Source organism: Dermacentor variabilis, chromosome 5 (assembly GCF_050947875.1).
Source record: "Dermacentor variabilis isolate Ectoservices chromosome 5, ASM5094787v1, whole genome shotgun sequence".
Taxonomy (NCBI): domain Eukaryota; kingdom Metazoa; phylum Arthropoda; class Arachnida; order Ixodida; family Ixodidae; genus Dermacentor; species Dermacentor variabilis.
The window spans coordinates 70,098,961-70,117,322 of record NC_134572.1 but is presented as its reverse complement, the minus strand read 5'-3'; the positions used below and the strand labels follow the sequence as shown (position 1 = coordinate 70,117,322).

The window sequence follows — 18,362 nt, the reverse complement described above, 5'->3', positions numbered from 1 at the left end:
ACGCTGACGCACTAGAGCACTAGCACCAAGGTATTGGCGTAGAGTTCAAAAAAGCGGAAGTCTGGTCTTTATTTTTTTTTCTTAATAGCTAAGCATATTTCGTAAGGTTTGGAAGAGTACTTTATCAGCCTAAACAGATTCGTGGCCAAGTCCAGGAGGCCTCCACTGACAACTGGCAACCATGGTTAAATATTTGTGGATTTTAATGGATCCTTTTACGGCTACGGCACACAAGCTACGGATACGTCTTTTCCTGTCTGCTGCATGTTGCGCTTTCCTGTAGCTTGCGCTGTGCCCCGCAAAAGTTACAAAAGTGCTGTACTTCTTAAACAATGCAAATTTAATTCTTGCTAATCGACAATGATAAAAGCCATCTTAGTCTTCAATAACCATGGGAAGCCAAGGCTTTCAAAGTTTTACCAGTATTATGTGAGTACGCGTTTTTTCCAGCTTGCGGCACTCCGCTATATATCTGAGGAATTATGTGCAGAAGTTCGTAAATACCGTTTTCTAGCATTCCGTTACTTGGTAAATCAGAGTGGCTTGTGTTATGCGTTCTAAAACTACTAAGAACGCATTACTTTTTGTCAGATACACGGCATCCCTAGGAACAAAGTTGGTGTTTTAAGTTTCTTAGCGCAGTTTCGACTCTCTGTTGTGTTACGTTGTTCTTGTTGTTGTTTTTTAACGACTGTGTGTTTACGACTTCCAGCCTGAATACGCGCAGCAACAGGTCATCCGAGAAACATTCCAGCTAGTCTCAAAGAGAGACGATAATGTCTGCAACTTCTTGGAGGGAGGAACGTAAGTAGACTATCACGACATATTTCGGAGCGTAAAACGGTGTTGTGTACCCTTATGGAAAATGCTTGTTCGCCCTAAGCAAGAAGTAGGGCAACCCTCAGAGTAGATAGCCCGTATAGTTGTCACTTATTTCGGCTAGTGTGGTTTGTTGGCGACTTGTCGTAGTGGTAGCCTCAGTAAGCTTCACAAACTGTAGCGCTCTAATGTCTTGTTCTTATGCCTTTCATATACGTAGCCCACTCCGTAAATATTAAGTAGTGTCTTAACTATTTCACTTTGATGCTTTTCCTTGCAGGCTCATCGGAGGGTCTGATTACAAAATCATCTACCGGCATTATGCAACCCTGTATTTTGTGTTCTGTGTGGACTCGTCAGAAAGCGAGCTTGGCATCCTGGACTTGATTCAGGTAGAGGAGTTGACATAGCTGTTAAACAGCTTTGGTTCATTTCAGCATTTAAAGTAATCGTTACTGTATTACTTTGGTGCCCAATGCACAATCGAAGCTGTAAGTGTTGCAGAAGAAAAAGGAAAGTTGTAATGTGTGCTTTTAATATATCGGACGTTAAAGGGAAATGAAGGAAAAGTTGCTATTGAAAAGCGCTTTTCTTGATCTGACATTTGCTCTTTAATATGCAAGAAAGATTCAGTCGAGTGCCCGTTCTGTTCAGATGCTTAGTGTTCTGAGTGAATTATGTTCTGCAATGTACCTAAAAGGTTGATCTTGCTTGGTAAAGGTGCCAAGAAATAGTCTGAAAGAAGGGACATTGGAGTGTTGTTTTACAGCAACATCAATTAAGAGCCTGAAACTTGAAACAAAGTTTGCTCTCTCTGTTTGACCCTTTATTCCGTTATGCTGTGGCACGCAGAAACGTGCAGTGTCCACGTGCTATTTAATTTTAGTTGGATGTCAGTGCCATATGCAGGAAACATTTTATTGCAGCAACAGTTCAGAGCTCAAAACAGTATTTTGTCAATCCTTCCGTTGCACCGCATCGTCTATGCCACTATTGTCATTGTGGTCATAGTCTTCATTCAGTAGTCATTGCATACAGTTGGAGCAGTCTGGACAGTACTGCAGGACTTTGGAGGAAACTGGGGTGTTGGGAGGAGTTGGGGAAGTAACTGCTCTTTTTTTGTCTCACTTTTCAGACTTTCTCTCTTGCAACTTTGCGTTATGTGCCAGCAGAACCCAAGCCACTCCTCGCTCTTTGTTATTAATAATACTTCAAGACGGCATTTAATGCTAAGTTTGACAAGTTCTCAATCAAATCACAAATGCGATGAGTCAATAATATACTTCACAACTACAATATATTAGCCATCACAAATTGTGAAGCCATTACGAGAGTACTGACATGATATTTTCTTCTTTCTTTTTCTTTTGCATTAAAATGAAGATCCTAGACCTCCAAACCCTAGTATAGATACTGGCAAGCCCTATAGCACAATGCATAATTTAAAGGGGCCCTGAAACACTTTTCTAACAAAGCGCATAATGGCCCCACTATTAAAGGATGTCACCTCAGGAATCTCCTGTCACAAAAATGTTTCATCTCCTTCAATCAGAAACGGACGACGTAGTTATCATACCAATGAGCAGCTTTCTCCCTCCTTTCGTATCCGCTAGTGCGCTGAGAGCTACACATCGGAGGTGGCAAAGGGGCAAGGCCCAAAAGTTGAGCGTCTCACTGGCCAGAGGGCTCGTAGCGTCACTCCATGGGAGCGGTCAGGTGGAGGATGTTTTGACATGTAGGCTTATGCCTCCGAAGTGAAGAAGAAAGACAGCTGACCTGAATCAATGCTGGACAAGAACCACGAGCCGTGGCTTTACGTGCCACGACCAGGTGCCGTCTTTATTTTCTTCTCATGCGGGCACACGCTACATGAGTTCTGGGCACCGCCTAAGGGAGGGCGCTACAGGGCCCCCCACCTAGACTGAGGGTCAAAACGGGACTGAGGGCCGGCACTTTAGCATGAGGTCAGGCGGCGATGCGAGGCTTTCCATCGCGGTCTCCAGGTAAGCCGGCTTAAGGTGGTCAAAGCTGACTGTCTCTTCACGGCCGTTCTGTAGTAGGGTGGCAGTTTTCGGGGTGTGGTGGAACACAGAATGGTCCATCGTAGGCGGTGTTAGCAGTGGTTGGACAGCGTCGTGGCACACGAAAACATGTGTTGAAGTGGCCAGGTTGGGTTCATGAAGTTTGTATTGTGGTGGGAAAGAGTGGGCCGGAAGTCTTTAAGACAGTCCAGGAGGCATTGTAGGAATGCTTGTGGCTGGGCTGGTAGCTCTGTTGATGTAAAGAAGTCTCCAGGGAGATGCAGAGAACTACCATACACTAGCTCTGCTGTTGAGCTCTGTAGGTTTTCTCAGAGGACGGCCTGTAAACCCAGAAGCACAAGGGGCAAGGGGCAACCCAGGTGACACAATTGAGGTGGGTAGCCAGGGCGGCCTTCAGTTGTCGGTAAAGGCGATCCACCGTGCCGTTGGTCTTGAGGTGCTGATATGGTGTAGCACCCGTGGCGGCGGAGAGAACGTGCAACAGTTCGCTGGCAACCTCAGGAGCAAAGACTGAAGTGACGTGGTAGTGGCACATGGTTTCCAAGGTGATGCAGTAGAGACAAAATTGCACCTCAATCACGTGAAACCAAACTTCTGGGTTCTGGGCCCAGAAGTGCAGGAGGCGAAGCTGCAGCAACAAGACGTCCTGTGGACGTGAGTCCTGTTTCGTGGAGGGTTTGGGCGGATCAGTTGTCGTGTTTGTCCTAGGTCACTGGTTGTAGGCTTGTTCATCAGGAGCAAAGGAGAAAGACAGCTGACCTGAATCGATGCCGGAAAAGAACCGTGAGGTGTGGCTTCGCGTGCAACAACTAGGCACTGTCTTTATTTTCTTCTCATGTAGGCACGCACTATACGAGGTCTAGGCACCGCCTAAGGGAGGGTGCTACAAACACTCAGTCCAACTTGTCCGGTCATCTCCTATGCTGCTACTCAATGTGAGGGCCTATGTAGCAGCATAGAAGATGACCAAGCGAGCCAGTGTGAGTGTCAAAACGCCATAATGTCTTTCTCCCACATGACCACCTTCTGCATCATGACATCACAACACAGTAGAAACAAAGCCGAAACTGGCTGTAGAAAATATATTATATTAAATTATTTAGGGTGCTCTGAGGTTTTCCAGTATTATTTCTAGGGCTTAGAGGTCCTGGCCTGCCATATAACATGCTAAAAAATAATAAGAAGACTTAGAAAGAACATGTTGACAGGCCTTTAGGTCTGTCTCTTAAGACTAATTGAACAGCTGCTTGTGCTTTGAGGTTTACAGTCTTACTTGTAACCATGTTTTAATTGTGGTGGACACTGAGCTGTGTCTGGCACCATCTTCCTGATGTCTTCTTCTGACATTGTTTTTGTGTTGTTCTATTTCACAGGTGTTCGTGGAAACACTGGACAAGTGCTTTGAGAATGTCTGTGAATTGGACCTGATCTTTCATGTGGACAAGGTAGTTATTCCTGCACTACTTCGCCACAAGTGTTTAACATACAGGCAATGGACTGCATGAGAGGCCTGCAGCAGTTTTCTAGTGTCCATGCAGTCCTGCAGCACCTGAAAGTGTGTGGATGTTTTGCCACAACATTGTTAAGGGCAGAAAGTAAGGAAAGCAAAGATAGTTAGCAAAGACAGTAGACTCCCTTTTAAGGCAGGCTTTGTTAAACTGAACAGTTTGTGGACATTTGTTCAGTTTTATATTGATTCATTATGCAACTAACTCCTACAAAATTTCTTACCACATAAAAAGCCTAGATTCAGAATGTGTAAATAAAAAGCAGTCTCCCTGCAATATATTACAGCTGAAATATGAGCGGATGCATCACAAAAAGCTAGCGAAAATGCAAATTTAAAAGAAACGCTGCCAGGTTACTGCTAGCCAGAAATGGTACAGAACCTAGAATGTTAAGAAACTGCACGAAGCCTGGGCATGACCCCTGAGATTTGGAGGTGCTTGCAGCCGTAGTTTCTCACTATAACACTTAGAGGGAAATCTGGTGCCACCGTCTATGGGAGTTTCCTAAGGGGCGCTGTGCTGTCATGTGAATGATGGTATATACGTCTGCGAGGCTCGTGTTGCCTGGTGTTGTAAAAGGCTTCGTCTAAAGCATGAATATGGCTACACAAATAACACATTTCTAAAGTAAAATCTTCATAAAAGGTTTTCATTCACGCATATTACATCTTCCAGTGAAGTTTGCTCACCTACAATGCATAACCAAGTGAAGAAAAGCAAGAACAGACAATAAACTGCTTCAAAGCGAGCACGAATCTTGTCATCTGCCCTCCAACTTTAGCGGCCCACTGATACTTTTTACATTTCATGTAATTGTACATGCAATAACAAGTTTCCATAAATAAACAAAACATGTTTTTGTGTAATAATAAAGCTAAAACAGCTTTTTACATGCAGTTTTAGTAGAAATAGAATCATTATGACAGAAGGAACGGTACTTCTTCGACACTTATTGAAGGTGTCCTGTCTCCGAGAATGATGCCAATCTGAAGTCACAATATACTGGCATTCCCCATGCATACCACAGTGCAGCAGCGCCAGATTTCCTTCTAGGTAATGCTTGCAGCACACTGATGATCTTGGAGGCCATGTTCTGGTATCTGTGTCATATCCACCGCCAGCAGGTGCCCAGTTTGTCTGCTAAGGTGCTATTTAAAGGCTCTTAATAAACAAAATTAGGCAGTTACTAGCCTTGAAGATTTGCCAAGATTGCTTCGATCGTATATACAACTACTTGCTAACTAATTTAGCCACAGCTACATTTCTTTTCAGTTAGCCTGTAAGCTCCCATTCATAACGTGAGCATATTTCTCAAGTCCTTTAATGTTCATGAATTAGGACATCTAATATAGTAAATCGCGATGAGAAAGTATGGGCACCTTGCTTCAGTCCCGATCATATTTGAGCCTCTGCTATACTAGCGGTTCCCTTCCTCATAGCACCGAATTCTCCAGCTGGTGTGACGAGCTTATTTGGTGCAGTAACGGGCCTTGTTCAGCTGCTGCCATCATCATTTCTCCTCTTCCATCGCAGATGGGATGCTATTGACACTTGTGCTATAACGTTTTTACAGTGATTTTGATGTAATAACTCGGCATAGCCAGTAGTGCATAGCACCACTCATGCATCCAGATTCTTTGTTTTAACTAAGACCGGCGCACTCAACTCACCAGAGCCTGAAGTGCAGAGCACGTTTCCTGCATCTTGAGGGGTCCTGAGGGGTTGGGAGCCCAATTTTAACCCTTTGTTTGCTCCTTCCAAATCCCCTCACAGTAGGTCATGACATCCCAGCGACGTCATTGGGTCAGCTATGCTATCACTTACTCATGACCATTTCTTGCACATTCTCTCTGCATTTCTCAGAACACCAAGTGAGAGAGAGAGAGAAAGAAAACAAATTAATAAATAACAACAAACAGTTCCTTTCTGTGACCTGTTATACTCTCCTGGCATTTCCAAGAACACTGACAGAGGGAAGAAACGTCCGAGTAGCCCCGTTTTCACGCTTTCGGTAAAATGTCACGCCTTGCAGTATAAGGCACCCCCACCGAAGCAAGCCCCTCGATACACGTTGATGCCCTGCACATGGTTCATCTCCGACTGTATGTTCCAATTAATGGGTGTTCCATTTACTGAGAAATATGTGCTGGTGTACGGTACTATATGCCATACACCCTCTTAACACTGCTAGAAATGTTAGGCACCAATAAATGGCGTAGCAGCTAGTTTGTCCCATGGTGTGAGTGGGGTCGCCGACTTCTGGATTAACTTGGCTTCGCTGCAGTTTTGGTTTTGAGGAGGCGCCAGCAACTTATCAAAGCAAGAATATCGATCTTACCGCTTGACTCAGTGACTGAATTAGCATGCAGTCCAAATTGTCTAATAGTGTGCTGTTAGGTGACTGAAATTTTCGTTGTCGCGGTGCCACAAAGCTGTATGCACTACATGTGCTACACACTAAAAATTGATCAAACATTTACTTGCTTGAACCTTTGCCACTGCCTTTTTAATTAAGATGGCTTGTGCATAAAAGACAGGTATTCTGAAAAATAAAATAGATATAAAAAGTTCTTTTTTTTTTAGAACTTGCTGCTGTGATTTCGTTTATAGAGAGCTGCAAAAGTTTTGTTTGTGATTAACGTAAATTTCCCTTTTTTCTTTTTTTCTTTCATGACCCAAGCAGAAAACCAACCAATTTAGAAGCTGTTGTTCGGTCTAAGTGGCAATTCGATTGAACCCTTTAAGTGCTGGAAAAAAATCCATAAGGGTATTCAGAAAAACAAAAAAATTTATTGCACATCTGCATCGCAAGTTTCTTGCACATTTTAAATATATCTGACATGGGGATATTAAATTCACAGCCTGTGGCTGAAAATACAAGAAAACAAGAACTATGTACGTGGACTAGAAATTTCAAAGTTGATAAGAGTTCAGTTCCATCATCAGTTTCATCATCATTGTGCTTGTCGGAATTAACAGTATTTGGTACTTATATTCTAATGTCACGTGATGTGTGCTTAACTTATGTTTTTCAATGAATTTGTGTTATATTCTATTTTTGATCAATTGCCTGTACCCCCCACCCCCTTCCTATGTAATACCCTCAGGTGTGAGTGCCGTTAAGGGTATTTTGTATCAATAGACTAAATAAATAACCGCTCAATGCTGCAGGTACATTTTAGAGTGAACATTTGTTGAGGAAGGCTTGCAAATGAGAAAAGTCAAAGTGTTTGAAGAATGGATTAGGGTGTTGCTTTCACATGACAGATCACAAAACATGGTATGATGCAAAGTCCCATATCACGCTCTTTACACCAGAAGCTTGTTTCTTTGCACGCTTTATTGTGAATTGTGCTTTGACCTTTGCAACAGAAAATGCACCACCGCTTTGATGGACATCTTTTACCTGCTGTAGACCAGATGAGTCCACAAAGTGTCGTGCCGTCAGACGAGTAAGGCCTGTTTCTCAAGAACATGCATGAGGACACAATGCGCGACTGGCAGCTGCCATTTTTCAGATTTGTTTAACAAACAGAGTTTGTAGGCCTCCAGCAGTCAAAGAGGGAACTCGCCAGAATGTAAGAATGGATTGGACGAGCCTGGCTCGTTACCAGCTCAGAAACAGTGCCCAAACACATGGACTAGACAGACTAGTCCTTGGCACTTTAAACAAAAGAAAGTAACTGAGTAAGACTCTTCCATGGCACTTAAAGGGCTAAGTAATTTCAGTTTACCGAGGTTCTACAATATATTTATCATAATGGTTAACCAGACAAACAACACAGCCTGACTTGCATTCTTTAACCGCAGTCTTCACTGAAACAGAAGCGTACAAGTTTTCGTTCTTTTCCTTTTTTCTCTCAATTCGAAAAATATTTTCAAACATGTATGCCAGTCCAAGTAACCTGTACGTCAAAAGCAGCAAAACGGTATAAGACAGTTCTCACACCCTTTAAAAGTCCCAGAGGTCTGGTTTGCCACCGCCCAAAATCTACCGAAGACTTTGCAATGGCTTCTATTATATCCGTGCAGTGCCTTCTTATGCCCAGTGCTTTTCAAACACTTCACTGCATTCGAGCTTAGCACTTCTATGGTCTCCGCTATAACCGATGCATGGGCCTGTATTCTGCAATGGCTCTCCCAAAGCCAGCTGCATATTCTGCCGGCCTGGGGGGGGGGGGGGGGGTTATTCTGTAAGAATCCACCTAGTGGACTGTCCATTTCAACCACCGCTGATTGGATGGGGCCACTCATCTTCTCCTTGCTCGCACAGCTCCATCCAATGAGCACATCAGCAGCTGCCGAAATGGATAGTCCACTAGGTGGACTCTTACAGAATACCCCTCCAGGTCACATGGCCACTTCAAGGCTGCAATAGTGCATGTTGCATTGCTGGCTTTTCTTATATTCACATTTGATACCGCCACAGTGCCATGTGAAAACCTTTGTAGAACTCCTTTTAGCAACTTTATTGTACAATAATTATAATAAGTTGGCTGAGCATCAACCTCATGAATTATGAAACACTTGTGTGCCTGCATGTTTGTGGATTTGTTTCTGTATTTCCTTTTTTATTGTATTTTCTTTCTTGCTTCACCCTTTAGTGCCACAGTATGACATAACTTTTTTTCAGTAGATGGTAGCCACAGCTGTAGTTGAGTGCAAGGTTTGGCCATAGGATTGGTGCAGCCTGTATACTAGGAATCCCAGAAGAACAAATCAGATGATGTACCCCTTTTGTGTGGATAAATGTTCACTGTAGTCAGTCTCCAAAAGTACCCTGTTTTCAAGGTATTCTTCCATGACAGGCATCGCACTGTACAAAGTGCTCAAAGTGGCATCAAACCTCCATGAAGCTGCACTTTAGAACCACAGCAGCAAAGAATGGCTGTATGGTCTTTTCATTCGGGGCGTATTGTTCGGCCTGCACCATCTTGCCAAGCCATAATAATGCTAGTTCCATTTCTTGGGTTGTTAACTGTAAAAATAGAAGAATCTCTCTTTAGTGTCAGCTTACGTCTTGATATCTGAGTAATGTTTATTTAAATTGTTTCGTAGACAAGTAAATAAAGTATACATAGTGTGCGTATTGTTCTTCTTCTTTCTTTTCTCTCACTCTCTCAGAATAAATATTAGAGATAAACTCAGGAGGGGTCCTGAACCATGATCATTGTACAACTGCAACCCGCCATGGTTGCTTAGTGGCTATGGTGTTGGGCTCCTGAGCACAAGGTCGCGGGATCGAATCCCGGCCACAGCGGCCGCATTTCGATGGGGGCGAAATGCGAAAACACCCATGTACTTAGATTTAGGTGCACATTAAAGAACCCCAGGTGGTCGAAATTTCCGGAGTCCTTCACTACGGCATGGCCTCATAATCAGAAAGTGATTTTGCACGTAAAACCCAATAATTCTTTTTTTTTTGCAACTGCTGTATTGCTCAGCAGGTTCCTTGCCTTAGCTAACTTTCATGAGGAATATTAATGTGCATTGTAAGTGATGTAAGCAAAAGTAATGTTCTTTGGGTAGATAGTGCCTCCTGACTTTTTGGATGTTGTTGATAGAATAGGTTATATAATACAGCCCCTAGACCTGGGCTTTTGGATGTTGTTGAAAGTAAGGTAAGACTCAAAATATGGTTAGGTTTCTGCTTACCTGTATTGGCAACCTACTATATTTCCTTGGGATTACCTAAGCAAGAGCCTTGCAGCTTTTTGTCTTTCCTATACAAGTTGGCATTGGCACTTCACAGGCTAAAAGCAGCAAATAGAAATGCAATGCACATTGCTTTTGCAGTATATGTGATTAGTATTCTCGTACTTTTTTTGCAGGTTCACTACATTCTCAACGAGCTTGTCATGGGGGGCATGGTCTTGGAAACCAGCATGACTGAGATCATCACACGGATTGAAGAACAGAACAAGATTGAGAAGCAAGAGGTATCTATGCACATAAGCATGTGCGTGCGCATGCACACACACTCAAAGAAAATCATCTCTAATTCACTAGTGAATCCCAGAGCCCATATTTGACCTTTATTTTCTATAGGAATCATTCTTAACAGTGCACATTTATATGCTGTAATGGCATCAACAATAATGTCATTTTAATTAAATAAAACTCTAGGCATTCTTGCTGTAGGGCTTCTTTTAGTGGTTGAGTGTTACAATGTGCTTCATATATGCTAATCATTGTCCTTGTTTGGAAATTATCAACATGGATGCATTTCTTTAATATGCATTAAAAAAGTTTACTGCTTCTCACAAGATAAGATAGCGAATTTTTCAGCAGCCATTCACAGCCTTGGCCATTGCAAAGCCATATTGGCTCCACAATACATTCATACATTCAAGTGCACAGCTGTATCGTTTGAGGTTGCAGCTCATTGTTTCTCATCATTGACCACCTAAGAAGCAGGAAAGCCTTAAATTTCAGTTTAGAGACCAATGAATAAGTGACAGAGCTTTGAGATGCAAGATGCCACAAAATATATTCATTCAGTGGAGTTGTTGTGTCATATGCATTGTTGTCAAAAGCAGTTTGATTGAAGCAAATTTCTTTATAGCTTGAGAGCATTGTTGAAGTGCTAATGGTATGGCCTTAGAAAAATGCAGTGACAGGTGTTTTTTTTTTTTAATTCTCCCAACTCCTGCACTTTCTGCTCGAGTGCACTTGTCGAGTAGTGATTTCATTGAGTCCATCCTTTCCATCTGCCATATGCATCCATCTGCCTCCTTTGCTTCAGCCATTCTGGTTACCTTGTCAGGGAGCAATAGAAGTAAGGAGTGAAATAAGAACATGGGCACCAAATGGCTTGGGTTTCAGCTAGTTGACAGTTTGTGGTGACAAATTCAAAACGGCAGTGCAGACAAGAGGCAAAAGTACAGTCTCACCTGAGGTCGTCAATACAGTTCCACTAGTCAGTACCATTTAAAGAGAAGTGCCTCATGTGCTGTTAATGCAACGAGCTCTGCACTGACTTCACCTTCATAAATATACGTACTTGGATAGCACCAAGGAGGAAATAAGAATAAATTCTGGAGTGGCAGCCTTAGTAGCTTCTTAGCAGCAGAGGAAAAGCCAGTGTTTGCCCCATCTTCACCTCTTAAAGAGAGCCGCACCAGCTGGAGTCCACTCACAAATTAAGCACTTTTACTCTGCTGATGTAAATGCTAGGATAATTGTAAAATGAAAGTTCTTTGTTTCTAGCTAAACCATTAGGTTTGGCTAAAATTAAAATTTGCCACGAGGTTCACATTCCATCCTAAAAGCAGTAACACAAAGCTGGTTTGGAGTAGGATCTGTACGGTGAAATTATCATACGGTACCTTTGGCTGAGCCACCCTGCCACTTTGACAGTGCTGCAAAAATTATGCCAAACGCTACCAGAGTTTCACGTTTCGCTGCATGCCAGATGAATGTGCAAGCCATGAAATGGGAGTTTGCGAATGTAGCACGCTCTGTGAGAGACATACCGAATTCGAAGTTCAGCAGAGGACACTTTATTACACAGGCCACTTATCACTTGTACTCGTCGTGATTCACTGCAACGTGAACAAGGTCAAGCACTTTATTGATCACAGATGCTTCAATTATGAAATGACGAATGATGCTTGCCATTTGAATGATTCTTGGGATACTGGGATGAGGCTACGAACTGGGCTGTCAGCACCTTGCCTGTACGCGGACATAGCCTGAATTTTCGAAACTGAAAATGAACAACGGCCGTGAAAGTTACAGTATCAAACGCAGAAACCGATGCTATAGCTTTGTACCTCATCATCATATGATGCCACTACATTGTTGATGAAATTGTTCACCTTCGATGGCTGCTCTCGTCAAGGCTCCTGGTTAGCAGCAATGATAGACTGTGTGGTCTTCGCTGACCATTGAGTTACTGCATTCTTACGGAAAAAGTAGTTTTGTGTCAGACGTGGCAGAGACGCAGCTTGCATCGTCACCGCCTGCTACAAAGTGGCACCTGAACTGAATGGTCTGCTCTTCGTCGCCTGCTGGCACATGCTGCTCGAGGGGATCGCACCCTGCTCCACCGTCAATCTCCACAGTGGGGCACTCGTGTCGTGTTTGGCCCGGCCAAATGTGTACTACAAGACACATGGCACCCAGACAAACATGCAACTGCACCTGAGTGCATTGAAAACAGCATGAGTGCCGTCAGCAGAAGGTTCCATTAAACATGCAGGAAGTATGAAGAAAGCACTTCCTATTCTCCACTCTAGCCTTATATATTTTTGTGCCACGAATAAAATGGCAGTGGCTTGGCTTCACTTTTGGGTAATCATTATCTTACCAGGAGGGTTTTCAAAATCTGTTTGGGTAGTACTCAGCATTGTACAAGTTGCTTGAAGCACCCTGCAAGTGAGGATTAATGAAGTGCACGTATGTAGGTAATTACCGGCAGTAGAGTTGTGAAATGCTGCCATAAGGTCTGAAAATTATTTCCACATAAGTGCAATAAGCGGGCATAATTTCACCCGATAGTGGTCATTGTTCAGTGTGCTTAGCAAATCTTGATTATAATGGTTTCGGTGAAGTGGAAAAAAATTGTGACTATTATTTGGGTAGCTGGCATAAAAATTGTAACACGGATTGTCAGCTCACTGACAGATAAAAACAGAGAGAGAACTTCCTCTCGGTTTTAGAGTACCAGCTATAAAATCAGTGATACAGTAAACTGTCATTTTTAAAACCTACAAGAGCTGAGCCACTACGAATTTCCAGTAAAGGTAATGGTATAACAAACTGCATTTACATATAACTGGCACCTGGTATTCAAGGTGTGGGTTATATGTTAATTTTACCATGAAATGTCTCTGCACAGTAGTAACACACGCATTAACAAAATGCCGCATTTCAAGGCTATGGTAATATTTGCTATAAAGCAGCACTTGAAGGCAAAATTGTGGTACAAGTGCTCTCCGCATAGCCCTGAAGCAGCACCATGCATTCACAAAAAGCAGCAGTAAAGGAAGTTATAATTGAACATTCTAAAGAGGTTTGCTTCTGGCGCATTACTTTTGGTGCTTTGCTTTGCATTTATGTTTGTGCCAGGTTACGTGTGTCAAAGGTGTGGACATCCTATCCTTGCAGTTATTTGTGCATTTATACGCATGGTTTTGTTTTCTTTTGGAGGGTTGTAGCTTTTGGTGCAGGGTGCATACTGGGGTGGCTTGAATGTATGAACGTACAGCATCTTTCTTTTATCATATTCAAGAGCATCTGCATCCATATCATATGACAAAAAGAACTGCAGGGAAAAGGCGGCTGTCACTCGTTTGTGGCACTCAGAAGTGCAGTGTGGAAATGCTTGACTAGTGGAACTTGCCAGCTGGAATTTGTGGGGTCTTCCGGTCTCACAGGAGTACCGACCACCGCAGGTTCGAGCTTAATAAGCCACAGGGCCGCGTCAGCTGTCAGCCTCTAGAGCCGCTGGGCACAAGCTCTGGCCACAAGGGGCCACCGAGCGACGCATGCAAGAACACAGTATTGCCCTGAGTCGACAGAAACCGTTTATTGTCCGACGGCACCCGACACTGCACAAACGCCCGGTCCCGAGGTGGCGGGGAACCAAAGGGATTGCACCAAGGGCAGAAAATACAGTCAGGGGCGCCTATAGCACTTCGCTGCAAGAGAACAGGCTCCAAGCTGGGACATGCCAGTAGGAAAAGTCCCGGCGGCTATGCTACTTGCTCTCATGATAACCAATGGGCCAACTCGCGACAACTCGGGCAATTTCCTTTGGCTTGGACCTCCGATAAGTGCAGCTCGGCGTGGTACGACCTCGCGCGAGCACTAGGCACCCGTTCTTCAGCTTAGCGTCCGGCCAGGGTCAATACGAGGTATGTGCTCCCCGCACAGGTAAAGGCACTGTGCGTGAGCTCAGTCCTAATCACAAAGGTGTCGGCGGATGAGAGGAAACATGTACATAGCCGGTGCAGTCCCAAGATAGAAGAGACACGCTAATGTTACGAGAGTAGCCACCAGGGGCCACTTCGTGACGTCGTAGCTCCGCCCTCACCACCAACCATCGCGAGTGGAGTGCCACCGCTGAAAACTGGTTCAGAGCAAGGAGGGAGTGAGGCATAGGGATTGCAGAAACAGGTGAAATGCGCCCACGCTATGGCGTGTCGAATTCCCCAAATCCCCACAAATTGAGTGACTCGTACATGGCTAAGGCCATTGTCAAAGTGCGGAAAGGCACTTGCGGTAATGATGTTGGGACAACATTGCTTATACGTTACTTAATATGTAGTTTCTGTGTTCAATGTGTTTGTGCACTTGTGTGTGTGAGTGGGACTTGTGGTGCAGTTTATTGATTTATTTAAAGTACCCTCAGGGCTATATGGCATTAAAGAGGGGAGTGGTTACAGAGTAGTAGTGTAAAGCAAACAAATAAGTACAGTGAGTTCTGGTAATACAATGATTCTCCTAATGTTAGCTGATATCACAATGTTAGTTAATGTTACGTGGAAATATCGCATATTTCAATGGCCCACTGTTTGTCGCGCCTGCAGGCTGGCCTCTCAGCAGCGCCTGCGAGAGCTGTGTCAGCCGTGAAGAACATGAACCTTCCGCAGCAGATCAAGGACATGAAGCTGCCCGACCTGCCGTCCATTGGAAATCTCAAGTTCTAGAGCTAACAACCAGTAAGTAGCTTGACTCACGAACAAAACCTTCTGGGACCAGTAGAGAGCTTTAGGGTGTCCAGCATTTGGGTAAACGCGAGCGGACTGGATGTTTTATCGGATGAGCGAAAGTGCAAATGTGAGTGACCCACATGGTGTAGCCACCTGGTGGCACAAAGATCAACCAGACAAGCACAGAGCTAATATTGCAGTAGTTAAGTGTATCCTACTTAGCTGCTGGTGTAAATTTTCCGCAGCGGCGAAAATCGTGTTGCTGCCAAAAATTTGCACCAGAAGCAAAGTACTAAAATAAACTTGTTACTGCAATATTAGCTGTGTTTGCCTTGTTGAGCTCTACGCCACCAGGTGTGCATAGCTCAACTGCTTGAACTCTGCATCACACGGATCACATGGCTTACGTATTGTCACATGCTAACTTCAGGCATGAGTTGCCTTCAATGCTCATATGCCCTTGCATAGGGCAGTCCACATCCTTACAAACTGTGCTATAGAATGGGGCATCCTCTCCCAACATCTTTACCATATCCTGATGGATCCTGGTCCGAGTTTGCTTTCTCAGAGACAAAAATTCGATCACCTTATATCACCCACTGTGGTTGCATAGTGGCTATGGCGTTGGGCTGCTAAGCACAAGGTCGTGGGATCGAATCCCGGCCACGGCGGCTGCATTTCGATGGGGGCAAAATGTGAAAACATTCGTGTTGTCGAAAAGTGCACGTTAAAGAACCTCAAGTGCTCCAAATTATTCCAGAGTCCCCCACTACAGCATGCCTCATAATCAGATCGTGGTTTTGGCACGTAAAACCCCACAATTTAAATTAATTTAGATCACTCTACATGCTTTAATGTTCTCTGTTTGGTCTGGCTGCACATGCACGTATCACCAGCGCACCCACCACAATCATTGTGGGCGCTGCACGCATGCAAGACGCTAAGGCGTGGCTTTTGATAGGTGTGTCTACCGTAGAAAAATTGTGGGCTCTGTGCACAAACGTTTTCTGTCTTAGACTGAGGACTTCTGAGACAACCATCATAGTCAAGCATCAAGATAAGAAACTTTGTAACATTGCATTTCTGCATGAGAGAAAGTGCAGTTTGGCTTGTTTCATTGTATTTTGCTATAGAACTTATTGTCACTACCTCTTGAATTTAAATTTCAATTGCAAAAGGATAGTGTAGCCATATTTGTCCCATTTTGCTCCTGCATCTGAAGCCTCTCTTAGCATAAGACAAACGTGAGGTTTCTTCCTTAGGAAGGTATGTTATCTAGAAATCTAGATTGATCAAATGTTTGCATTTAATTGACCCCTTGATTGAATCTATTCTTTTATATTAACACAGTGCCTTGCATGTGTTTGAGTGCTCTTGAATTTGTAGAGAGGCATGACTGTCACATGCCGGCATGTTTTGTTTACTTGCAGGTTATGTCCAATCATGGAGAATGGTTTTTCTTGCTCTATGGGCTCCCTGCTAGTGCATTTTGCGCTTACACTGTGATGTCCTAAGTGTTTTTCTTTGTTTTCTGTAAATAAAGCATTCAAGAAAGTACATATTTCGACCTTCTTTATCTGCCGTTATAGTGCAGAACACTAATTTTACCAGCTCTCATAGCTTGGTATTGACAGCCAGGCTATGAAGGATACCTTGAAGGGAGCTTGTGAATGTAAGATTCATAGGATGTGTTTATCACGAAGTAATACAGGGCATAACAGTGTGATCATGTTTTACACCATTGCCATTTACATGCCATAGATAATGCAAATCACTTTTTGTAATGCTATCATAGCCAATCGATGTACAAGGCTGATGGAGGTTCAACTATGCCAAAGTGTCCATAAAGAAAGGCAAAGTTGCAAGAACTTGCACCACTATTAGAAAAGAAGAATGCAGAGATGGCATTGGTCTACCCCAGGGGTGACCAAACTGTGGCTCACGAGCCCATGCAGCTCCTTGCGGGTCCAAGTGCAGCACCGCAACTCTTGCATCTGCACCATCCCTCTCCCACATTTCTGCCTCTAAAGACCAGCTTCCTTTATGTTTTAGGAGAGGCACATAGTACTTGGGCAGCCATTGCAAGCTGATGCCATCTTGCAGAGATGCCACGAAGTGTCATGCATTCACTTCCTTCACAATCCTGTGAATACTGTGGCCACCAGCTTTGTTGGACGAAATGAAAACATTTTACCACGCCTCCCCCCCCCCCATATTCCCCAAAAGAGAGTAATTCGTTAGAAAAAGGGAATGGGGGAGAGGGGTGGGTCTGTGCAGTGCTGTCTTGGTGTAAAAGGGCATAAGTTTGTGGCTTGAGCAGGAAAGAATGGCCAACATTTAATGGAACCAGCATGGTTTGTTTAAACTTGCTGGCAGTGTGGGCTTGCATGGTGCTGGTAAATATATGCTAAATATGTATATATATGGCATGGTTGCTTTGTGGCTATGGTGTTTGGCTGCTGAGCACGAGGCCGCGGGATTGAATCCCAGCCACGGCGGCCCCATTTTGATGGGGGCGAAACGCGAAAACACCCGTACACTTAGAGTCCCCCACTACGGGGTGCCTCATAATCAGAAAGTTGTTTTGGCACGTAAAACCCCATAATTTAAATAAAGAACATGGACAAGCAGACTATAAAATGCCTTGCATGGCTTTTTTGGCACTAAGTGATTTCGCAATGAACTTTGCAAAATTTCTGTTTTACAAGGCAAGGTTATAGGCGATGTCTTGAGGTACTGTGGCATTTTTGCTGTGAGTGGTTAGGATAACGATAGGAGGAAAGGCATCCATAAGGCTGGTCCAGACTTAATTTTATATCTGGTGTCCTGCAAATAACACTTTCCTGCATGGATGCATCATGGTGCATACTTTGTGCTCAAAATACCATCTATGTCATATCTGTATGTCACTGATTATGTTTTTTGATCTCTTCCTACTTCTTTGTTGGAGAAAGAGTTCCTTAATGAAATATATAAGGCTTAGAGGTGAGCCACAGGAGCTAATTTCCTACCCCGCTACTCCACGAAGAATGAGAAGGATGGGGTATTTTTTATATCGGAGAAAACAGGTAAGTGTAATTGTGAACATCATGATTAATGTCAATATCGGTGAAGCATTATAGTACCTCTGCTTTTGGGATCCGACCATCGCACTGCCCGCAGGATTAGCCCACCTAGATATACTTTGCATTGTAGAACTTTTGCACTAGTTAATATATCATACAGTATTAAGAGAAACTTGCTTAAATGAAACTGCGAGATTAGGTAAACGACATAAAAGGGCCAGCTTCGGTTGGCTACCCATAAGCGTTGCATACTCCAGTTAGATGGACCTG

At 43.7% G+C, this 18,362-nt stretch overlaps 1 protein-coding gene across 1 annotated transcript; it reads left to right on the top strand.

The window, feature by feature from the left end:
* Positions 1-231: 231 nt before the first annotated feature.
* or (AP-3 complex subunit sigma-2 or) lies at positions 232-16,586 on the top strand. Its single transcript, XM_075692788.1, has 7 exons — positions 232-429; positions 713-804; positions 1,100-1,211; positions 4,235-4,306; positions 10,201-10,308; positions 14,905-15,036; positions 16,458-16,586. Exons 1-6 carry the CDS (start codon positions 361-363, stop codon positions 15,022-15,024), a joined length of 573 nt encoding a protein of 190 aa, XP_075548903.1. The 5' UTR covers positions 232-360; the 3' UTR covers positions 15,025-15,036; positions 16,458-16,586.
* The last annotated feature ends 1,776 nt before the right edge of the window (positions 16,587-18,362 follow it).

Coding starts and splice junctions, on each gene's coding strand:
- or (XM_075692788.1), top strand. CDS start 361: ATGATAAAAGCCATCTTAGTCTTCAATAACCATGGGAAGCCAAGGCTT. Junction 430..712: donor CAAAGTTTTACCAGTATTAT/GTGAGTACGCGT, acceptor TACGACTTCCAG/CCTGAATACGCGCAGCAACA. Junction 10,309..14,904: donor ACAAGATTGAGAAGCAAGAG/GTATCTATGCAC, acceptor TCGCGCCTGCAG/GCTGGCCTCTCAGCAGCGCC.